The 23507-nt window shown below is 53.0% G+C and overlaps 1 protein-coding gene across 3 annotated transcripts in view; it reads left to right on the top strand.

Moving 5' to 3' along the window:
* PLXDC1 (plexin domain containing 1) overlaps positions 1-23507 on the top strand; it is a 62186-nt gene that overhangs the window by 25996 nt on the left and 12683 nt on the right. For all 3 annotated transcript variants that reach the window (XM_045488650.1, XM_045488649.1, XM_045488651.1), the window contains exons 3-10: positions 2761-2904; positions 3198-3267; positions 3911-4033; positions 4414-4532; positions 5818-5917; positions 16205-16300; positions 19853-19934; positions 23063-23123. In XM_045488650.1, the coding sequence (XP_045344606.1) occupies positions 2761-2904; positions 3198-3267; positions 3911-4033; positions 4414-4532; positions 5818-5917; positions 16205-16300; positions 19853-19934; positions 23063-23123 (795 nt within the window). The remainder of the gene's footprint in view (positions 1-2760; positions 2905-3197; positions 3268-3910; positions 4034-4413; positions 4533-5817; positions 5918-16204; positions 16301-19852; positions 19935-23062; positions 23124-23507) is intronic.

The following is a 23507-nucleotide window of genomic DNA, read 5'->3' as shown; positions in this document are numbered from 1 at the left end:
CATCTAGACGCTGCTTTGCTCTCTTGGGCTGCTCGTTTCCCCCTCACCCGTAAAGACAGCCCAGAAATTAGGGAGGTGGGTTTACTTCCAAAATTTTGACCCAGTGCCAGGTACGAGGCAAAAGTACCTGGGCTCCTGGCACGGGGTCTGGGCTCCTGGCACGGGGCTGTCCTCACCTTGGCAAATACGTCTTCAGCTCTGAGGATGCGAGGGTCTTCAGTCGCGGGTGCAGGGGCAGCCTCACCCATCCCTGCGTGTCAGTGGCTCATAGCTTGGGGTGGGGGGAGGCATGGAGGGAGCAGACATTTAAATAATGGGCTGAATGGCATCTAAACTTGAGTGCCTTTCTTCCAGCAGGCAAAATTTTAGGCTCACTGATGCCCTTTAATAAACCATTTTTTTGTCTGGAGTAAGTGGGGGGAAATTCAGGCTGGAGCCATGGCCGTGGCAGGTGGTCATAGCTGACCCTAAACTGGCTTCAGAGTTGGGGTCCTTCAGACTGCCCAGTGTAGTGCTATCCAGGTCCCCCTCCTTTTTTGCTTTGAGGTGGAGTAAAAACTACTCACCCGTGAGTCCCAGGAAACAGGCTGGGGGCCATCACACTCGTCTTCTGGGCACATCTCTTTGCATAAGTTGGTGTGCATAGAGCTTTGTTTCTCGGCGGGTGATTTTTTTTTTTTTCTGTTTTCATTTTTTGGGGGTCAAGATGGGAATCCTCCTCAGAGGTGGAGGAGAGCTGAAGGTGCAGGGGGCCAAGACATATGGCATCTGATCTCCTGGGGAGTGGGTGGAAGGAGCAGACACTGAAGGAACTGCTTTCCCAAGGGAGGCTGTGAGTTCTGGGCACCAGCACAGTGGCTTCGGTGCCCATGGGCGGAGCTAGGAAGCAGCGCTGCCTCCTCTGGGTCCCCAGGGTGGATAACCGGCGGCAATGGGAGGTGGCATCATTGGCACGAGCACTGGCCCTTACCCCAGGGGTGGTGGCATCAGGGTGGGCCCCTCAGGTGGTCTTATGGGTAAAACCAGAAATCCAACAAAGGTGGGTCCATGTGACCCAAATAGCACACATGAGTCACCTCTTGAGAACTCCCGAGGATGGCGGGGGCTATTTGCAAAGGATGGATGTCCTCACTGGGCAAGTAAGTAGCGGGGAGAAGATCGATGAGAAGGTGATGGTTTAAGCTGAGCGTTGAAGAAGTGGGGATCTGCTGGGGGGAGAAGGCAAGGAAGGTCGTTCCAGGCAGGAGGATCAGCATGTGCAAAGGCATGGGTGACCACTGGTGGCCTGAGACTGTCAGGGGAGTCTGAGCTGGTGAGTGGGTGCACAAGGCTGCACGGGGCATGAGAGAAGGCAAGAGCAGCGATGCCAGAGACGGTGGAGCTGGCTCCTGATGAGACCTCGCATGTCAGGGTAGGGTTTGGGTTTTGTCTGGAGGACGGTGGGAGCCCCAGATGGCTTGTGAGCAGAGCGATGTGGCCTCGCACGTGTTTTATGTTTGTTTGACAGCCGCGCTGAGGGTGGGTGGAGGGGTGGGCAGTCTGGAGGCCGGAGGGAAGGAACCAGGCAGTGGCGGTGGAGATCGCCCCCTCCCCGCCACACCATGTTTCTTCTGCTCATCTTCCCCCCCACCCTGCCCTGACCCCAGGTCCCCAGAGCATGTCACTTGTCAGAAGAGCAGAGTCTGCCTCTTGGCCGGTGGAGAGAACAGGCATCCCTCGTCCCTGCTCATGCTGGTCCCGGGGGAAGAGCTGGCTGGGCAGCTGGCGGCTTGGCAGGGACAACATGGTCTGCTCTGATGTGTCTGCAGCCACTGCCACTGGACAGCCTGATTAATGACCCGCCGCGTCCAGGTCTCCTCACGGGTCAGCAGCCCCGTCTCGGCAGCGGCAGCCAAGCGAACCAGCCTGCTCTGCCTCCTTCCCCCCATGGCTGGCGCTCCCAGATGGGCCGAAATGCTGTGACATCGCCTCCTCCCCTGGCCCTGCCACCCTTTCTGCTATTTCCTGTCCTCTTAAAAGTCCTGGCCCTAAATTCTCCCGTGCAGAAGAGGCTTTACAGAATGATCTCCCAGCCTGCCGCGTTCTGGCTTGTTCTCTGTCCTCCCCGCATCGGGCGTGTAGCAGAAGTTAAAAATATGTCTCGAAGGAACCATTGCTGCTTCTCTACCCTTTCTCTCTGCGGGAAGGTCTGTGTCTGTGTGTTCCATTCGCATAAGTCCCACCTCCTCCATCAGACTAGCGATTTCCCAAGATCAAGGGTCTGCCTCCATCTTTGGGCTGGTGGCTTCTAAGATCCATTTTTTTTTTTCTCCTTAAGCGGGGTAACCGCAGGGCAAGGACTGGGTCTCCCCTTCAGTCCGGGGGCTCCCCAAAGACAAGAGCTCTGTTTGGGGCTGCCTTGTCCGTCTCTCCCTCATGTCCCAAGCTGAGCTCTGCCTTGGGCGTGCTCTGTGGGTACTCAGGGGCCGCAGGGAAAGCCTCCTGGCCTGTCTGGGAACGGCAGGGCTAAGCGTGGGTACAGCGGGTGTGGATTTGGCTGGGGCCAGAGCCGTTGGGGCATGGCGAGGGGCTTGGTACTGAGCTGTCGTCTGGGGCCAAGGGGGAGCCCAGGACATCCAGGCCTACACGAGCCTTCGAGGCTACAGGCCCAGTGTCAGGGAGGGCTGTGACTTCGCATGTGTAGGGGGGGGGGGGAGCAGAGGATGGCTCCTGGCCACCTGCTCCTCATACCTCCTGTGGGCTCTGTCTTGGTGGCGGCAGGAAGACAACCACAGCTACTATGTGTCCCGTCTGTACGGCCCCAGCGAGCCCCGCAGCCGGGAGCTGTGGGTAGACGTGGCCAAGGCCAACCAGAGCCAAGTGAAGGTACACAGAATCCTCTCCAACACTCACCGGCAGGCTTCGGTGAGTATGCCAGACCCTGGCAGCGCTGCCCTGGGCTGGGAGGCTGGGGGCCAACCCTCCATGCCCGCTCAGTGGGCATGGTTGTGACCTGAGGTCTGTGATCTGGGAGGTGCTTTCCGGGGAACCCTGGGAGGGGGGGCGGTGGCCAGAGTTAAGGTGGCCACCTGTGGTCCTGGGGGCTTGCCCTGGACATGCCTGCCCCCTACGTTGTCCAGACAAGCATGGGGCAGTGTGGGCGCCCAGCCTCCTGGCCTACAGCATGGCCCATGCTGACTCTCTCCCGTGCCCTGCAGAGAGTGGTCTTGTCCTTTGATTTTCCTTTCTACGGGCATCCTCTGCGGCAGATCACCATAGCAACCGGAGGTAAGGCTGTGTTGGTGGGACTGGGGGAGATTTGGAGTCTCAGCCAGAACGTGAGGGACCTACCTGGGGAGGTTTATTGGAGACAGGGGTGTATAGAGAGACTGGGGAGGGTACCGCGTTGGGCTCTCTCGGGACCTCACTCTCAGGAGGGAGAACAGTGTGTGTGTGTTGGACCACCTTCCTGATGTTGGCTGACTTGCCCATGTGTGTGTGTGTGTGTGTGTGTGTGTGTGTGTGTGTGTGTGTCCTTCTGGGCCAGCTCAGGCTAGCGTGGGCAATGCCTGTGGTCCCTGAGCTTCTGAGTCTGTGAATGAGAGAGAGGAGGAGACTTCACGAGAACGTGAATCCCTGATTCTTGGGATCAGGCTCCTTGTCGAGATGAGGGGCCCATCTTTGATTCCTGTGCCCTTTCCCAGGGACAGGGAGAGGTGGGAGTTCTGCGCCCACCTGGAGGGGCAGGGAGAACCTTCTCTGGTCTGGGGCCCTTTTGCTCCACACACCAGACCCAGAGCCCAGCAGGTGGGGGCTGGGGACAGAGGTCCAAGATTCTCTTCCAGCTCCACCTGCACTGTCCCTTCCTGCACAAGGAAGCAACCTCTCTAGGCCTTCTCTAGTGACTTCTGTGCATTTGTCCGCACCCCAGGCTTCATCTTCATGGGTGACACGATCCACCGGATGCTCACGGCTACTCAGTATGTGGCGCCTCTGATGGCCAACTTCAACCCTGGCTACTCTGACAACTCAACGGTCGCTTACTTTGACAATGGTGAGAACAGATCTCAGAGTTTAAGTCACCTGGCTCCAGGGCACAGCCCCTTTAGCAGAGCCCAAAGTCTAGAGAGGACAAGGGACTTACCCACGGTCACACAGCAAGGCCACCACCCCACCTTCCCGTGTTCAATTTCCTCATCTAGAAGACGGCAACAAGATGCCTGCTACCTAGCAAGGTCTGACGAGATAACGAAAGAAAAGTGCTTGGCTCTTAGCAGAGGTGACAAATATCAGAGACCTTTGTTGTTTCTTACTCTCACCAGATTGTCCCTTGAGCACCCAATCACCCTCACACCTATGTGGGCCGCCGATTCCGCGGGGCCCTCCTCCCTGCACTACCTTCCTGTCCAGCCGGGTCTCTGCTCCCCTCCCTAGGAACGGTCTTTATTGTTCAGTGGGACCATGTCTACCTCCAAGGCCGGGAAGACAGAGGCAGCTTCACTTTCCAGGCAGCTCTGCACCAAGACGGCCGCATTGTATTTGGCTACAAAGAGGTGAGTGAGCTTAGCTGCAGAGGTGGCCGGGTCTTGGAGTTTTTCATTCAGCAAATATCTGTAGAGAACCTGCAACGTGCCAGGCATAGGCCTCGGTGCTGGGCAGACAGCAGTTAATGAGATGGCCATAGGCCCTGCCCTTGTAGCGCTAGAAGTCTGGTTGGGGAGATGGACAGTAATTGCAGGGACAAACGTAGAATCACCACTGTGACAAGTGTTCCTAAGTCAAGGTGCCTGGTGCGAAGGGAGCCTTTCATGACACTCTTCCTTCCTTTCTTTCCTCCCTCCCTTCCTCCCTTCCTTCCTTGCTTCCTTCCTTATTTTCTTCCTTTCTTATTTTCTTTCTTTCTTTCTTTCTTTCTTTCTCTCTCTTCCTCCCTTCCTTCCTCCCTCCCTTCCTTCCTTCCTCCCTTATTTTCTTCCTTTCTTGTTTTCTTTCTTGTTCTTTCTTTCTTTCTTTCTTTCTTTCTTTCTTTCTTTCTTTTTCTCTTCCTTCCTTTCTTTTTCTTTCTTTCTTTCTTTCTTTCTTTCTTTCTTTCTTTCTTTCTTTTCCTTCCTTCCTTCCTTCCTTCCTTCCTTCCTTCCTTCCTTCTTTCTCTCTTTCTCTCTTTCATGAGGCTTTTTACCTCAGCAGAGGTCAGGGGAGGCTTCCCTGAGAAAAAGAGTTGGAATCTGCAGGATGTGTAGGAGTTAAGGAATCAAAGGAGAGAGAGAAAAGCACATTCAAAGGTCCTATGGCAGGACAGAGCATGGCTGGTACAAAGCATAGAAAGAAGACAGCAAGACTGGAGGGAAGAGTGAGGAGCAAGACAGGGCAGGAGAACACCCAGATTTGCCTTTGAGAAAGGTCACTCTGGCTTCAGAATGGAGAACAGGTTGTTGGTGGCTCAGAGAAAAGGTTGGGAGATGGTTTTGGAGAGAGAGGTGTTGCCGGCTTGGAGTAGGGTAGGGTAAGATGGAGGGAACTGGACAGATTTCAGAGCCAGTTAGCAGGCTAATTAATAGGATTCAGAGATGTGTGAGGTGGAGGAGGGCGGAGATGAAAGAAAGGGTGACTCCCAGGTTCCCGGCCTGCGTGGAGGTATGGCAAAGAAAAAGGAAATGTGCTGGAGATGGTTGGAGTAGACTTGCAATTTGAATGGGGGCCCACTGGATTTGAGATGTCCTTGAGTCCTCCAAGAGGTGGCACGGAGCAGGCAGAGGGGTGTGGAGGTCAGAGGGGACGTCCAGGCTGGTCCACGGGTGTTTTGAGGGGGTAGATGGAGCCTCTTCTCCCCGGCTGCAGATCCCTATGTCTGTCCTGGAAATCAGCTCCTCCCAGCACCCCGTCAAAGCAGGCCTGTCAGATGCCTTCATGATTCTCAACCCGTCCCCGGATGTACCAGGTGAGTCCCCAGGGGTTCCGTGGAGCGCTCAGCGGGCTTGGACTGAGCTCCGACTGACCCAGACTGGGTTGGAGGCAGGGGGACTGGCAGTGGTGGAGGTGGTTGGAGGGCTGATTGCTGAGGGGCGCTGAAGGAGGATGAAACACATAATGAGTTCTGATTTTCCTTCATTAAAGCAGAGGAACCATTTTTTCCCAATGAAATCTCCAGTGGGAGGCGACGCTCTGGGTTTGGAGGGGAAGGGGAGCCACTCAGCACCACATCCACTTAGAAATTCTCCACAGGCACCAGATTAAGGTTTTTGAGTCCTTCCAGAACACAACCATGATTACATCCCCACCCCACGTGGTAGGAGCATCACCGGGGGTTCAGGGGATGGAGGCCAGTCCCAGCCACATTATTAACTGTCTGTACTTCAGGAAATCACATCTCTCTAGCCTCAGTTGCCTCATCTGTAAGATGGGGGTGTAGCTGGAACAGTGCTTTTTCCTTCCTGGTCCTCCTCCACTTCTGATATTTTTTGGCATCACAGCACTTTTTCTTCTTCTGATCCCCTGCTCACCCCCATGGGGGTCTTGAATTCATACTTCTGGGGGAGGCACTGTAGGCACACTATCCATTGCTTCTGGACCCTTGGCTCAGAGTCTTTTGAACCCGACCTCTTCTGCTATGCTGTGTATACAACAGTCTAACCTACAGGACCCCAAGCAGGAGACCCTTGTCTGCTCTTCTCTGTCCCTACCGGTGCTTGATGGGACCAAGGGACATTCTGAACTCCACCCTAGCCACACCAGGCTGGTTGAGAGGATGTGCTTGGGAGCCACCAAAGTGCTATCCTGTAGACGGGCACGGCACTACCTTTCTGGACACTCCAGGGCTTCCTGGGGAAGCATATTTACTTACATCTGTTGGTTGAGTTCCATCAATACACATGCTCTGAGTTCCTGCTATGCACGAGGCCACTATGTTCTGGGTGCTACTGAGATACGATGAAGAGGAAGATATGGAGGGATTCATCATCTGAGCAGAGCCTCTGTCCTTAACAGAAATCTGAGGGAAAGGACCAAGGGCTCATGTTAGAAGTCTTTATCCAGGAGCCGCCACGTGCAAGGTTGAGTATAGTGTTAGGGGCTTGGCTCTGGAGTTGGAAGCGGGGATTCGAGTCCAAACTCTCCGTAAGCATCTGACCCCTGGCAAGTCACTTAACCTCTTAGAGCTGATTTCTCTGTCGGCAATTGGGGATATAAGTGGTTCATGCTCCCTGCAGTGAGTGACTTGTGAAGATGAACACGGTGACGTCCAGCAAGTGTTTGGCCTGACGTCTGGCACGTCGAGTTTGTGAGTCCTATATTAGAATATCTTTCTCTGCCAGCCTTTATCACGCGACTCAGTATTTTATAGTCCAGCAGGGCGTCTGGTACAGTAGCAAACAGTGCAGAAAGAGGAGCACGTGATGTCCTGATGCTGGTGTGTCATAGGTCAGATGCCAGGACCACAGCACTTTCATGTGACTTCTGCAACGAGTAGCAAAAAGTCACATGCTAGAGCGGCTGTTTGCACTCGATGCACCACACCTTGGAGATTTGTGCCATCAACATGAATTACCATCCTGTTCTTTATGAATGCTCTCCCTTATCGGAATCTAGAAAATGATAGTTTTTTTCATGAATAAATGTATCCGGTCTAAAACTCAAAAGATACAAAAGGCGGTATAGAAAAAATCAGGTTTCTCTCCCATCCCCGACCCCTGTCCCCTAATTTCCCTTCCTGGAGGCCACCAGGGCTACCCGATTATTTCTAGAGCTATAAGCCTACAGGGAAGTATACGTTTGGATATTTAACACAGAGAATGGCATGTGATGTCACTGTTCTGCTCTTGAACAAAGTATATCCTGCCCATCCTTCCGTATCAGCCCACACCTCATTCTTTTTAATGGCTACTTGATAGATGTACCTTAATTTAGCCAATCCCCTGGACATAGGCTTTACAGTTCCCAATATTTTGCTACGACAAATAACGCTACAGTGAATATTCTTGCAAACAGCTATTTTTATGCCCCTTTGTGAGTATTTCCATAAAATAAGTTCCCTCTACTCCACCTACTCATCCTGACCTTCCCTGAACACCCAGGACACTAGCAAGCAGCTCACCAAGCCTCTGCTCCAGGCAGCATCTGTTCTAACTGGTTGGGTAGCACATGTACTGAGCTGGTTGCTAAATAGTTTCAGTGTCACTCTGATTGTATTAGTTAGCTATTGCTGTGTAACAAATTATCCTGAAATTTAGCAGCTTAAACACACACACACACACACACACACACACACACACACACACACGTTATCCCAGAGTTTCTGTGGATCAGGAAGCAAGGCACAGCTTAGCTGCGTCCTCTGGTTCAAGGCCTTGCACAGGCTGCTCTCAAGGTGCTTGCCAGGTTATAGCCCTCTCAACAACTGTTTGGGGTGGGGGTCTGCTTCCAAGAGCTCTCACGTGATTGTTAGCAGGGTTCACTTCCTTGAGGAGGCCCCCCCCTTGGCTCCTGACACATGGACCTCCTCATAGGACAGCTCATAACATGGTAGCTGGCTTCCACCAAAGCAGGCAAGCAAGAGAGCAGTAGAGGGTGAGCAAGACAGAGGCCGGTCTTCTTGTAACCTAATCTTAGAAGTGCCATCCCATCACTTTTGCCATATTCTGCTGGTTAGAAGCAAGTCGCTAGGTCCAACACACTCAGGACAGGATTCCATAGGGTGTCAACACCAGGAGGCAGGGCCACTGGGGGCCATGTTAGAGGCTGCCTGATCACCACATGGATAATCCCATCCCCAGGCTCTGAGATTTACAATATCCTTTTTTTTTTTTTTAATAAATTTTTAATGTTTTATGTATTTTTTTTTTAATTTTTTTTTTCAACGTTTATTTATTTTTGGGACAGAGAGAGACAGAGCATGAACGGGGGAGGGGCAGAGAGAGAGGGAGACACAGAATCGGAAACAGGCTCCAGGCTCTGAGCCATCAGCCCAGAGCCCGACGCGGGGCTCGAACTCACGGACCGCGAGATCGTGACCTGGCTGAAGTCGGACGCTTAACCGACTGCGCCACCCAGGCGCCCCTGTTTTATGTATTTTTGAGAGAGATAGAGCACGAGAGGGGGCAGGGGAGAGAGAGAGGAAGACCGAATCCAGGCTCTGAGCCCGCACAGAGCCCCACACGGGGCTCAAACCCACGAACCGTGAGATTGTGACCTGAGCCAGAGTTAGACGCTCAACCGACTGAGCCACCCAGGCGCCCCTGACCTTTACAGCATCTTATGTAGTCATCTTCCCAACACTGTAAGTGGGGTCTGTACTTTCTAAATGAGGACAGAGGCTCAGAGACGCGAAATGACTTGCTTGTGGTCACATGGCTATGAGAGAGACCTGAAACCCAGATCTTCCGTTTTTCTTAAACCCCGGAGTCGACCATTGAGACTTGCTAAATCTAATCCACCCCCATTCCAGCCAGAGGGGTAAATCCTTTCCTCCTCAGTTCCCCAAAACACCCACACCTCCCAGGCTGTTTTGCAGGAAAGGCAGTTCTTAGTGTCCACGTCCCCCTGCCCGTGCGCATTGCTGAACCCCGTCTGCCTCCTCGGTGGCTCCCTCACAGGGCTTTGTGGGCTGGCGGAGTCTCAGGAAATGTGTGTTGGATCCAGCTGTTGTATGAGGGTGAATTGGAGGAAGTCGGATCCCCCAGGGAGTGTCTGCATCTGAGGTTTCTCTGTGATTCTAGAATGAAAGGCTGTTTTAGGGCGAGCCAGGGAGATACGGGGAGGCGGGAGGAAGGGCAGGGGATAGCCACCTGACACAACAGGAGGCAGGGCTGTGTTGTGGGAGCTGCTGGATTAGGGGCTCCAGGTGCTGTTTGCTGAGGTGTGAGGTCCACCCGCCAGGGAGAGCCGGCACCTGCCCCCCGCCCCCAGACACTGCCCCGCAGCTCCCAGCCTCTCATCCCCTTCCTTCTGTCCCCCATTCCTTCTCGTCACTGCCAGATCTGATCATGTCATTCTCTGGCTCCTTGTTACTTGCACCATGAAGTGAAAATCCTTAGCGCGGCATTCAAGGCCCCGTGCAGCTGGCACGGCCCACCTTCATAGACTCCTCTCTAGACCCTCCCATCACCTGCCATTCTGTCAGGCCATCACCGGTCTGCATGCTCTGTTCCCTAAGCATGCCAAGGGCTGTCCACATCTCTAGGACCCAGTTCCTTGCCTAACATGGCCCCCATTTCAACTCTTTTGCCACTTGGCAAAACTCTCCCCGTCCACTGCTGCAGCTCAGATGTTGCCTCCTCCGTGCGGCAGAACTCACGGTTTCCTCGAGCACCTTCTCCCCAGCGCTCAGCCTTGTGCCTGCCGCAGGGCAGACACTCAAAAATGAAAAATCACACAAGAATGAGTGTCACCGAAAGGATCTTGTCCTCTGCTCTCTGGTGCCCTCCAGTGAGAACAGGGGCCTGATGTCACTTGCGGTGGGGAGTGAGTACTTGGGTAATGAGTTGCATCTCTAGCCTGGGCTCCAGGCATAGACGTGAAGAGGAAGATTGAGGTGTGGGTGGGGCATATTCATATGCATGCATTTTTCTGGGACAGCATCCATGGCCTTCACGGGGCTTCTAAATGGGCCACCACCTCTGCTTTGGGGAGTGATGGATTTGATGTGGCTGAGAGGTCAGATTCCTCTGGGTCTGCTATTCAACCCACAAGTAGAGAATTCGTTTGGCTTACGTTGAGCTGCCAAATAACAGTAAGTCCCAAATAACCATGGCTTAAGTGAGACGCAAAGCCAGGGACAGCTCTCTGGTCTGTAGTTAGGGTTATCCCATTATCACCACAGATACTCCCATTGTCCAAGCCCACCTCGGACACCGCCACCAGAATGGAGGGTGTCCCTGTCTTTGAACCCTAGCTCCTCCCTGCCTGGAGTGCCAAGAGAGGTGGAGTTTGGTTTCCCCGCTATTCCAGAACCGCCCAGCCCCTGAACCTGGCCTGGGGGACCGTCTCCTTCCCCAGGCTCCAAATACCTTCCTCCCACCTTTACCTGAGGGTGGAGGGAATTCAGAGCAGTCTCACTCCTGGCATTGAGGGGAGGAGGTGCTGCAAGCGGCCAGAGTTTTTCTTGCCATTTCTATAAACTGCTACATCGATTTTGCAGCAGAGAATCTGCAGAGCGTGCCTAATGCAAAGGTCTACGTGCAGTTAGCAGCAGCTATTTGCAGAGGCAGGCAAAACACACAGGGTAACTTACATGCTCTTTATTTGGCTGCAGGGGCCCCCAGAAGTCAGTATAATTTCTTCTATTCACCCACAAGTCAGTATAATTTCCTCTATTCACTTGCTTAAAAAACTCTTTCTTTCATGGACAGCATAAAAGCAACGTTAGTGTAGCGACGTCAAAACTGAGATGCTGAATTAGTGGAATCAGTTAATGAGGATTTCATTATTAAGGGCTCCAAATTGTAGTCCTGTTCCTTTGTGTTTACCTCTGGGGGTCCCTGCTAGGGCTCCATTTATGATTATTGAATGAATAATCAAATGAGCAAAGAAATACATGAACGAGTAGGTGAAAACTTTTTCTGGAACCGCCATCTTATATCTTTTGTATCGTGACCACCCCTTTTGGAGGGCAGTTTGTGGCAGGACTTGTCAGTCTGATCTCTTCTGACTGATCCAACCCTTCCCCACTGGTGTCTTGTTTTGAAACAAAACGGGACATGCAAACCTCTCTTTTGAGCCATTAACATTTCTTGGTGGGGCGCCTGGATGGCTCAGTCAGTTAAAGCATCCAACTTTGGCTCAGGTCATGAACTCACGGTTTGTGAGTTCACGCCCCGCATCGGGCTCTGTGCTGACAGCTCGGAGCCTGGAGCCTGCAGCCTGCTTCAGATTCTGTGTCTCCTTCTCTCTCTGCCCCTCCCCCGCTTGCACTCTGTCTCACTCGCTTTCTCAAAAATAAACATTAAAAAAAAATTTTTTTTTTTTAAATTTTCTTGTTTGGGCAGCTGGGCCTTCTGTGTCTGGACCCTAGTATTTCTGAATCTTTGATGAGTGGAAACAGAGATAAAGCAGAATGTCTCAAACAGCCAGAAATGTGGCTTTGGGGCAGCCTCTGTCTCAGTTCTGGAGAGATCTGTTGGTCATGCAGATGGACGTCATCGTCCTTGGGTGAGCCCCAGATGTTGGCGAGCTAATCCAAAAGCAAATAACTCAGGCGGGGATATTAAGAGTTCTGTTTATAGAGAAATAAAAATATTCCCAAAGCCATACACTCAATCAAGTACAAGTTGGCAACAGTTGAAGTGAGCAAATATTTTTAATCAAGAGGTATATTTCCATGCACCCACCCTCCCCCCACTTCCTACCACACTCATCTCCCCTGCCTTGGGTTAGGGCTGTGTCAGGTTTTGCAGGGCATCTGACCCTGTCTGGCTGCATCCTCACTTGAAGCACATCCTCAACTCTGTTCCCCAGCCCAGGTGGTGGGGAGACCCATCCCTAGATTCTGGTGTGAGGTTTGCTGGGAACCTCGCCTTCCCTGGCTGCTGTGTGTCTGTCTCTACCCCTGAACTGGGCGCGTTGACAAGTTCATGTCTCCATTTTGCCCAACCCTGGCTCCATGGGTCCCTCCCATTTCTCCTTCCTTCTGATCCTGGGTGCAAGGTCTCTCTCACATCCTTGCAGGGGGAGAAATCCTGAAAGCCAGCTCTCCCTCCACTTGGAGTTCTAAGTTAGGAAGGGGCATGTCTGGCTTTCTGCAGCCCATTGGGGGCTGCCCTTTTGGGAGAAGCCGTGGCCTGTGGTGGGCTAGGGAGGAAGGGCATTCTTCCTTTGGGCTGTGGGCTGAAGTTATAATAAGTTGCTGAGGTTTTTGTGGCTCCCTATAATCCATTCATTCATTTACAGTCATTTCTTGAGGCCCGGTTATGTGCAGGGCCCGGTGCTAGGGGCTGGGGGACAGACACAAATAACTAGCAGGCTCTGCCCTGGGGGAGCTCACAGCCTGGTGGGGCAGGTGACCAGCAAAGTTGATACTGATGGATCAGTGTAACAGGTGACACTAGACATTGTGCAGGAGGCTGTGAAGCTCAGAAGAGGGGCCACCAACTAACTGTGCCCGAGGAGGGTGGAGAAGCCTTCAAGGAGGGTATGACCTTTGAGCTAGCCTTGAAAGAGGAAGCAGATAAAGGAAGAAAGATTCACATAGACTCCAGACCCCATGGTCTCAGGCTCCTTGGAAGACCTGGAATTTCACTTTTTTCCCCCCTATTACATTTTTGTGCTCAAAAGGATGATTTTTCAGAAGGAGAGACAGCCTCTGGGGGTGGTGGGTGGGATGGAACTGTGGAAGGCTGCCTGGGTGTCCCCTATCTAAATTTTTTTTAATGTTTATTTATCTTTGAGAGAGACAGTAAGACAGAGAGACAAAGTGCTAGCTGGGGAGGTACAGAGAGAGAGACACACACAGAATCTGAAGCAGGCTCCAGGCTCTGAGCTGTCAGCACAGAGCCCGACGCGGGGCTCAAACTCACGGACCGTGAGATCATGACCTGAGCCGAAGTCAGACGCTTAACCGACCGAGCCACCTAGGCGCCCCCTTGATTATTTATTCTTAAAAAAAAATTGTAAATGTTTCCCTTCTACTCTTTTAGAAACACAAATCCAGTAGTCCCCCACCTTATCCAAGGGAACATGTTCCAAGATTCCCAGTGGATGCCTAAAACCACAGGGTAGTACTGAAGCTTATGTATACTATGTTTTTTCCTATATGCACCTACCTATGATAAAGTTTAATTTCTAAATTAGGCACAGTAAGAGATTAACAACAACCAGTAATGAAACAGAGCAATTGTAACAATATAATGTAATAAAAGTTATGTGAACGTGGTCTCCCTCTCAAAATATCTTATTGTACCAATCTCACCCTTCTTGTGAGGATGGGAGGTGACTGATACAATGCCTGTGTGATGAGATGAAGTGAGGCGAATGACATGGTTGACCGCAGGTAACTGAAACCGTGGAAAGGGAAACTGTGGATAAGGAGGACTACTGTAAAGAAACCATGGGGGCACCTGAGTGGGTCAGTCCGTGAAGCGTCCAACTTCGGCTCAGGTCATGATCTCGCAGTTGCGTGAGTTCGAGCCCCGCGTCGGGCTCTGTGCCGAAACCTCAGAGCCTGGAGCCTGCTTCGGATTCTGTGTCTCCCTTTCTCTCTGCCTCTTTCCCCTACTCATGCGGTCTCTCTCTCTCTCAAAAATAAACATTAAAAATTTTTTCAAAACAAAAAAAAAAAGAAACCATACCACGGTGTGCTAGAGACCTTTGTGAGGAGTCACACGAGCAGAGTGACCACATCTTTCCCCAATTCTGTGTTCAGTGACTCCAAACTGGTAGTTTGGAATCAGCACGGGGAGTATTTACATCACAGAAATCAGCAGATGCCACAAGTCAGGACTCATTCATTGCATAGAATGTTTCCAGGACATTCTGCAGTTGGGAATGTTTCAGGGGCTGAGGTGTCCATCATTACTCTGCTGCAGAGCAGTGTGGGGTCATAGGAAGACAGCATGTCTTAGCACCAGACCAACTGGGGGTTCAATCCTGGGTTAAGTAGGAGACATTGATTCCAAGATTGGGGATAAATATATGATAGAAACGTAGACGAGATGTTCTTTTAGGAAGCAGATGCTCCCCTGGATTCTTCATTCAGGAGGGGGTGGGGGGTGGTGGGATGGGACATCCAGCCATTGCACAGGATGCTGAGAGTTGAGATGCTCAGCTGAGAGAGAAACATGTATCCTTGGCTATTCTGGGTTTCTAGTAATAAAAACCCAACTCAACAAGCTTAAGTGGAAAAGAGGATATGAAGTAGCCCAAAGAACCAAAGGAAGAATTGATTGCTAGGGAGACAGGGACCGGGGCAGGTCCTGGGACACCAGAGCCTAGAAAGCCACCAGAACTTCCTGCTTCATCGGACCTGTGGCCATTCACAGACCTGGAGCGTGCATTTTCTCAGCTTCATTACTAGAAAGCAAAGGGTCTTTTGTTTACAGTTGAAAAGTCCCAGGGAAGGTCTCTGATTGGCCCAGCTTGCAGCAGATGCCCAGCCCTGGACCAATCACTGTGTAGCCAGGGAGGCGGGGTCATGGAGGAAAATGGTAGCTTCAGGGCAGGCCACATGTAGGAATGGACTAGGGGTAGTATCCCCAAGGGGGATGCTGTTTCCTAAAGGAAGAAGGGGTGCTGGGCAGGCCAAACACTATGCAACCCCTTCCCCTTGTAGGGAAGCTCATTCACAAAGCTCAGCACCTACCTGCCTGCCTTTCAGAGCCTAAGGAAATCAACCCCAAGTCATGGTTCTTGGGTGGGTGTGGGGATGTCGTGGGAAACATCACAGCATCACAGATTGTCATTTTAGGAGAAGTCATTTCATCTACAATTCCACTTTTTTCCTCCCAAGGGTGTTGTGGGAGGTGTTTCTGTCTTTCCACATCACAAATGAGAAACTGAGGCCCTAAGAAGGGGAGCAGAACTGGAATCAGAACTCAGGTCTCTTGACTCTGATGTCCTGTAGGGAGTTCGTGCAGGGACTGAGGCAGGACATAAGCCAAGCCCCAGGCCCTAAACCTTGCTCTGGCTTCCATCCAGGAGGGGAGAGTTTCTCTAAGTTCAGCCTGTGCATCTGCAGGTGTTTGCAGAGTGCTCACTGTGGGTCAGGTTCAGGACCAGATGCTCCCAGTCTAATGGCTCCGCCCTCCAAATAAACCCTAATGACCACACAATATGGTGAGTGCAGTGGGAGCAGGGCACCTGGCCTGAGTGGAGACGGGGAGGGAGCTGGCTAAGGAAGGAACCCTGAGCTGGATCTGGAAGGTTGAGCTAGACAAAGAGAGGAGGGGTGGAAGAACATTATGAATCAAGAGAACAGCAGCTGTGAAGGCTCAGAGCCATGCAGAAGCATGGGAGCTCCTATGTCCTGACCTCAGCAGCAGCCGGGCCTCTGCCCTGAGCAGTTTAACCTGCCTACAATACAAAGCTCTCCTCTCAGGGTCAGTTCTTGTCTTCCTGTCTCCCTGCAGCTCCAACATCATTGTCCCAGGTTGATGAGCTTACTTCCTGCCCTCAGCGGCTGTGTACTGACTCCCTGTTCCACTCGCTGCAATCCCCTGCCCACCTGTCAGGCTCCAGGTACAAGCCTTGGAGCCCTCCGGCCGTGAGGTGCTCCTGATGACAGGCTTTGCCTCTGTTTCAGAATCTCGGCGGAGGACTATCTTCGAATACCACCGTGTGGAGCTGGACCCCAGCAAGGTCACCAGCATGTCAGCTGTGGAGTTCACCCCACTGCCAAGTGAGTAGGGGTCATTCCCAGTGTCCTGCAAAGAGCGTTATAGTCAGACAATCTGGGTTCCATTCCCGGGCCCACCACTGATCCCTGGGTGGATATGGCCACGTAATTTCTCTGGGCTGCCATTTCTCATGTGTCACATGGGCCTGGCACTCCTTCCCTCCCAGAGCTGTGGTAAGAGTGAGAACCACAGTAAGTAGAGTCGAGGACACGAGTGAATGGAAGCTCTGACAACCAACTGGCGCATCCCCGGCCTGGGGCGTGGTTTGTACTTGGCACATGACAGCTATTGTTACCAACACACAATTAAACCCAGGGAAGGTGTACCTCCCAGAATTTTTAGACTCAGCCCCCAGGAAAGGTAATCCAGGAACTGAATGGATCAGTCCTTAAATTTCTTATTGCATTTTCCTTAGAGGAGGGGCAATGTGGGAGTCCACAGGCAGGAGGCAGTAAAGCAATTTATCCTGCAGCCCTCCAAGAACCATGGCCATGCCCTCTGCACCGCCCCCCCGCACCCCACTCACCCTCCACCCTCCACCCCACTCACCTACAGTTGAAGGCACACTATGGCTGAGGCCCCAGCTGCTGCTGACCCCACAGGATCAAGGTTAGATGCTCTTCAGGATATGGTCAGGGCAGCTGGGGAGAGAGAGGGAGAGGAGGACAGCACTCCTGTTCTTGCCATTTTTTTTTAAGTTTATTTCTTTATTTGGGGGCGCCTGGGTGGCTTAGTCGGTTGAGCGCCCCAATTTGGCTCAGGTCATGATCTCACGGCTTGTGGGTTCGAGCCCCGCGTCAGACTCTGTGCTGACAGCTCAGAGCCTGGAGTCTGCTTCGGATTCTGTGTCTCCCTATCTCTCTGCCCCCCACTCCCCCTGACACCCCCCCCGCCCTGTTCATGCTCTGTCTCTGTCTCTCTCTCAAAAAATGAATAAACATTTTTTAAAAGGTTTATGTATTTATTTTGAGAGAGAGAGAATCTCAAGCAGGCTGGAGTCCGACATGGGGCTTGAACTCACCAACGGTGAGATCATGACCTGAGCCAAAATCAAGAGCCAGATGCCCAGACGCCCAGGTGTCCCTTATTCTTGCATTTTTATTTGTTTTTTATTTTTTTAATTGTTAAGGTTTATTTGGGCTCAGCAGGTGTCTTCCCCTGGAAAAGAGGAAGGACGGACACAGACACCACAGGGTCACAGGACCACTTGCAGGTCACAGCGCCACCCTCACGCCCACTGCGCTCTTTCCGGGCAGGAAAGACATGGGGCCTGAGAACCAGGGGCTCCTCAAGGACGCTGAGAGCAAAGCTCAGTCCTAGCCCTTGAATAAACTGCACTGAGGAGCAAGGACATCCAAGGGCAGGGTAACTGCCTGGGCAGAAGTGAAACGTCCCGGGAATACGTTTCTGGGACACCGTCTGTATGTTTCAGCCACTTCTCACCCCTCCGGTGAATTTCGTGAGCATTTAATAGCACACAGGACATCTGAAATGCAGACGAGAATTAAAGGTCAGTAGATTTTACACGTACCTCACGGAAGCTCCCAGGGTTTTTTGACTAGAGCCTTTCAAGGGGCCTCCGGAGTCACTGGAATGAGCAGGCCACGGGCTCCTGTGTGGGTGCCCATGTAGATACAGCTGCCAGGGGAGGGGCCAGCGCTACCAAGGCTGTGATTTGAACCCCTGGAAGGCTGGTTACCTTGGTCCTGAGAAAACTCTGCGTCCCCCCAGTGCAGGATGGCTCTGTTACCTTTGGGTGGAGGAGGACTTAGCCAAGATTCTTCCAGAGGTGTGGATGGGCTGTCTCTAAGCCATTGTGCTCTGTGGTTGGTTCTTCCCGGTCCCTTGTCTAGAAGAGACACTCATAAAGAGGTGGCATGGGCTGAGGGTGGGAGCAGGGGCAGGGAAACCCACAGTGGGATCTCAAGGCCAAGAGCTCGGGCTTTGGGCTCGCACAGACCTCAGCTCAAACCCAGACCTGCCACTCTTAGCTTCATGACTCTCTGTAAGCCTCTCAGTTCCCTCCTCTGTAAAATGGCGATAACGAAAGCATCAATACATCAATCGCGTAAACATTTGTAAACTGCCTACCACGTGCCAGGTGCTATTCTAGGACCTCTGGATACACCAGGGAACGAAGCAGCCAGAGAGCTCTCGTTCTTTTGAAAGGACACAGTGCCACCTACAGCCAGTCCCTCCCATAGTGACTGCAGGTGGCCACGCTGTGCCCACAACAGCTTTTCTCCCACTCACCAAGGGCTGGTTCCCGGCTGCCATCTTGTTGGGGGTCCACGGAAAGCAAACTGGCTCCCCAGTTAGTGGATTGCGGTAGAGTCCCGTGAAGACCCACAAAGTGAAGAAGTGTGTGTGATGTGTATTGAATGAGTGGTCATTTCTCTGAGTGAGTTGTCACTTCTTGCTGCTATATCGGGGTATTCCGTTCAGCTGCTCATCAGATGAGCCTTTAGATTATACACAGTTATTCTGGGGGAGGGCCTGGCTCTGCTTGTAATAAAATGCATGGGCTTTGTGGCAGCTGCTTGCTACTCAGAGGTCATTCTGGTTCACTTCAGTGGGTGCCGTTCGATTGCAAACGAGAACTCTTAAAATCCAGCCCCATACCTCCTGCCCCCCCCCCCCCCCCCCCCACCGCCGGCCCTCTCTGCTCCTGTGCCTGGCTGGTGCCAGAGGAGGGGTCCACGCACCCTCCAGCAGCCTGCTCCCACTACCTCTTCTGCTCTCTGGCTCTGCACTACCCCAGGCCAGGCCCCAGCTCTCGCTCCTCCTCTATCACCCTCAGCTTGTCTACTCCGCCCAGCCTGTTAGCATCCCGGCTGCTGTTGAGAACACGGCTGAAAGGCTGAAACACGCTCCTCCCAGGCCTCTGCGTGCAGGGGCTCTTCTGCTTGCACTTCGCCTCCTCCAGGAGAGCAGCCAGGCTTGCTTCCTGCCTTCTCCCAGGCTCTGCCTAAACGACCTCTCCTCAGAGAAGCCTTTACCAACCTCCCTGACCAGAATGCATCCCCCCGCCGCCCCTGTCATTCTGCCTCTTTGTTCTGTGCCACTTTTTTTCACAGTCCAGCGCTGGAAACCCTAGTGTAGACTTCGTGTATTTGTTTTTTTAATGTTTATTTATTTTTGAGAGAGAGAGTGAGAGAGAGAGAGAGAGAGCGAGTTGGGGGAGGGTCAGAGAGAGAGAGAGGGAGACACAGAATCCGAAGCAGGCTCCAGCCTCTGAGCTGTCAGCACAGAGCCTGACGCGGGGCTCGAACTCACGGACTGCGAGATCATGACCTGAGCCGAAGTCAGATGCTTAGCTGGGGGCCTGCCCCCCTGGTGACAGAAAGAAGGAGGAAGGAGGAAAAGGGAAGGAGGGAGAAAGAGATGGAAGAATCAGGGCTGGACTCAAGGGAGGGTGGCACTAATGACCCTCTGGGGTTCCTGCCAGTCAGAGACTCCGTAGTTCTGTAAGGACCCAGCATTTGGGAGAGTTGCGCCTTTTGGAGGTCTGTGGAGGGTCTGATGCTCAGGGACCACTGCCTTCTCTCTTGCAGCCTGCCTGCAGCATCGGACCTGTGATGCCTGCGTGTCCTCGGACCTGACCTTCAACTGCAGCTGGTGCCACGTCCTCCAGAGGTTTGTGCTGGGCTGACCCTCTGGTTCCCCAGGAGGCCTTGGAGGAGGGGCAGAGGGTGGCACGGCCCCCTCCCTGCCTCAGGCCTCATTGCCAACATGAGAGCATCTCTAGCCAGCCCATTGTGCCCCGTAGCACAAGAATGTCACAGAAGTGAGTTTCTCCCCGAGGCCCGATCAAGGTGACTGTGTGGCAGGGTCCCCGTGGTGACACTAGGTTTCTGGAAGATTATTCAGAGATTCTATCTACTGTAGCGCCTTCTTACACCCGGAAGGGTTGGTTCATCCTAGCTCAGGGCTTCCCAGAGAACGGTCCACAGATGTGAGGATCCCAGAATCAGCTAGGTCTCGTGTTGAACATGCAGATTCCTGGAACCTGCCCCAGGCTCCCTGCATCAGGATCTCTGGGAGAGAAGCCAGAAACCTGCATATTAACACAGTGCCTCATCTGCAAACAAATGTGAGACCCGCCAGCTCCAAAGACCCATTGCCGTTGGATGAGGGTCCCGTGACCCCCCAAACACCGCCTTAAGATCTTTCTCGGGCTGTAATGGGGTTTCCTGAAAATCAGGGGTGTGGAAGTTGCGGGCATCCGTGGAAAGTTGGGGCAAGCCACAAAGCTGTGTTTGCTTGGTGTTGGAAACAGGGAAAATTCTGGGTGAGATTCAGGCTGAGGGATAAAGAGGGATAAGTTTCTTAAATCCGCACTCATCTTCCACTCCTTGTTCTGAAATCATTTCCTCACAGATTAGACTCAGAATTCGAGCCCTGTTCTCCTGTCCAAGATAAATAAATAGCAGGAAGGGAAAACAAAACGAAACAAAACGACTTCTTTGGGGACCAGGGCTCTCATGAGAGTGGGAAGCCCTATGAAGCAATCTTGAAAGTTGCAAATTACAGTGTCTCTGAGTTCCAGGCAGCTGGCAAGCATCTGTCAGTGTTTCCTTTGCTCCTTTCAAATAGCCCAGGGCAGAAATAGGAGCTAAAAGGTGGCCTGCCCGGCACAGGACACAGCCCCGGGGGCCAAGGGGAGAGGGGTTTCCGGGTGTCCTTCCTACCTGGAGGTTGGGGTCCTCCTGGAGAACAGCTCTGCGGCACCATCCATCTTATGCACTCTCGAGTTTGAGAGCTACTGTCTCAGCACCGAGAGATAATCCAGGTGACCTCGGATGAGCCCCGGAATCCTGGGGCTGGCTGCCACCGCATGACTCAGCATCCAGCGAGAGCTGAGCCATAAGAACTTCAAAATGGGTCAGATGAAAGCAAAACCCTCCCATTGACACATCCCCATTTAACACATACGCCCAAACCCAGAGACCGTGACAGTTTAATGAGGGTTGGTCAGGTTAGGGGAGGGCAAGGCCTTGGGTGTGGACACCGCTTTTGCTGTGGTTATGTCAGCTATAGGACACAGAAGTTCCATCAGAGAGCAATCAAGGCTGACGCGGTGCTGAAATCCTGTCCCCAGATGCCCATGGGTCTGGGCTCACCCCAGCGTGGGCCCCTCCTTGCCAGCTCTCTGGAGCCTCAGCACCAACTGAGAGCTGATTCCAGGTCTCTACAGAGCCAGAGGGCAGGGCTGGTCTAGAGGGGCCAGCCCCATGGACTCTCCCACCAACAGCTGCTTGCAGTCACCGTGTGGGTTCTCAGCTTCCCCTTCCTCGCCACCCACTCAGCCTTCTGCAGCCTCCCAGAGCTTCCCCTCCTTGCCCTGGGGCTGGATCTGGTTTAGATCATTTCATTTACCAAGGCCAGTGTCTTCCTTTTAGTCCACATTGCCCCTCCCCCGCCCCAAGGGCCCACTCTGGAGTCTAAAATGACTTTAACTGCAGGATTTGGCCCAGGAAATGAGCAGTCATAATCCTTGCTTTACAGTGTCCTTGTGAGGGTCCCATGAAATACTACAGGAGCAGCATATGGCCGCGGCGGCACTTGGCATTCAGGAGGTGCCCAATAGTGGCCATGCCTGATGTCCTTCTTCTCTGCATCTGGGTTGGTTGGCTCGGAGCTTAGAATGTGGTGCTCCTAGACCTATGTCAAAGTCTCAGTGCTTGGAAGAATCAGTTAGTTTGGCTTAAAAGAAACTTTAGTTGCCAGCCTCCAATAGACCTCCTAGTCCTCAATGTCCCAAAGTAGTGGGCACAGAGGACCTGGGAGGGGTAGTGGGGGGGCTCAGTTCAGCTGTCCCTGCTGCAGGAAGGGCAGCCCGGAGCCCCAGGAGGCATCTTCAGAAGGAAAAACTGACCTCCGCCTCACTGGGTCCCTGGCAGATGGGTGGGCGGTTGCTAGTGGAGAAAATTAACTAGCGATGAATTCTTCCTCAGCACTGGTGGCTCATGATATGATTCTTCCCGTGCAGATGTTCCAGAGCTTGAGCAGGGCTTGGTGGATTCCCCTGGCACCAGAGTGAAGAATTTCCATTTGAGCACGGTGCCATGGAGAACATTTTCTGGTTCATCCGCATACGCCCATCCCTTCCCTAGGGAAGCACTTGGCACCTTTCAGCCCAGCTGAGCTGCACAGTGTCCTCTCCCGGGACGCTGGTCAGCTGGTTTTCGATCTCTCCTAGCTGCTGGCAGGACCCTCCTTTCTGCCCTTTAGTGATCACACAGGAGGTATTGGCTAAATGTGCTGAAGTCCACCTTCAGCCCAGCTTCTCCTTGCCAAGTTTAGGCCCCTCCACAAAGAAAAAGGATTGTCTGTGAATGAGTGAAACTCTCCTCCGAAGACGTTGCTGTGAATTCCCTGAACTCTCAGCAATTTCATGGCCGCCTAGAGTCAAGGGGATCTTAGAGCTCATTTGAGGTCATACAATTCATCTAGCTCCCTATATGCACACATCTGGGCAGATGTGACCTTGGTCCTGGGGAGCTGGGTCAGGAGGAGAGTGGAGACGCCAGACACCTTCCCTTCCTTTTGGAGGAGTAGTTGGGGAAGAAGGGTCTGACTCCTGATCCCACAGCTGCCAGGTGCCAAGGAGGGCACCTGCCCGGTGGTCCGGATCACCGCAGCCCTGGGACGTTAGCCCCCTTCGCCCCGTCATCGGAGAGCTGCTACTGAACAGGAGAGAGTGAAGAGGAGGGCTTCTCCGTCAATCCCATCACACTTCTTACCTTCTGGTCCCCCCGCAGGTGCTCCAGTGGCTTTGACCGCTACCGCCAGGAATGGCTGGCCTACGGCTGTGCCCAGGAGGTGAGAGGCTTAAGTGAGCCAGGTTGTGGGGAGGGGCAGGGCTGCCAGCAGACCCGTCCCCCCCCCGTAGCTCTTTGCAAGCCGTCTCGGTTTCTTGGCAAAGAAATTCTCCCTTCCATCTGGGACTTGTCTCTCAGACTGCTCTGAGCCAGTTAGACCAGACTCGGGAGATTTTAGAGGGTTCTGCGGGTCCCTGAGAAAAGCCCTTCTGGAAACTTGGCCTTGAGTGGGCAGCTCTCCGGGAGCTGTTTTGGTGCTTGCAGAGGGTATGCTGGGCATGGTGTTGGCCACAGCTGGATCGTCTGGGAGGCTGGTGACATTCTCGGAGCAGCTGCCCTGCCTCCAGCCCTCAGGCTCTTCAGGGAGTGAAGAGGAGTGTTCTGG

This window comes from Leopardus geoffroyi, chromosome E1 (genome assembly GCF_018350155.1).
Source record: "Leopardus geoffroyi isolate Oge1 chromosome E1, O.geoffroyi_Oge1_pat1.0, whole genome shotgun sequence".
Taxonomy (NCBI): domain Eukaryota; kingdom Metazoa; phylum Chordata; class Mammalia; order Carnivora; family Felidae; genus Leopardus; species Leopardus geoffroyi.
Note: the sequence above shows the minus strand (reverse complement) of the source record. Positions and strands in the feature narration are given on the sequence as shown.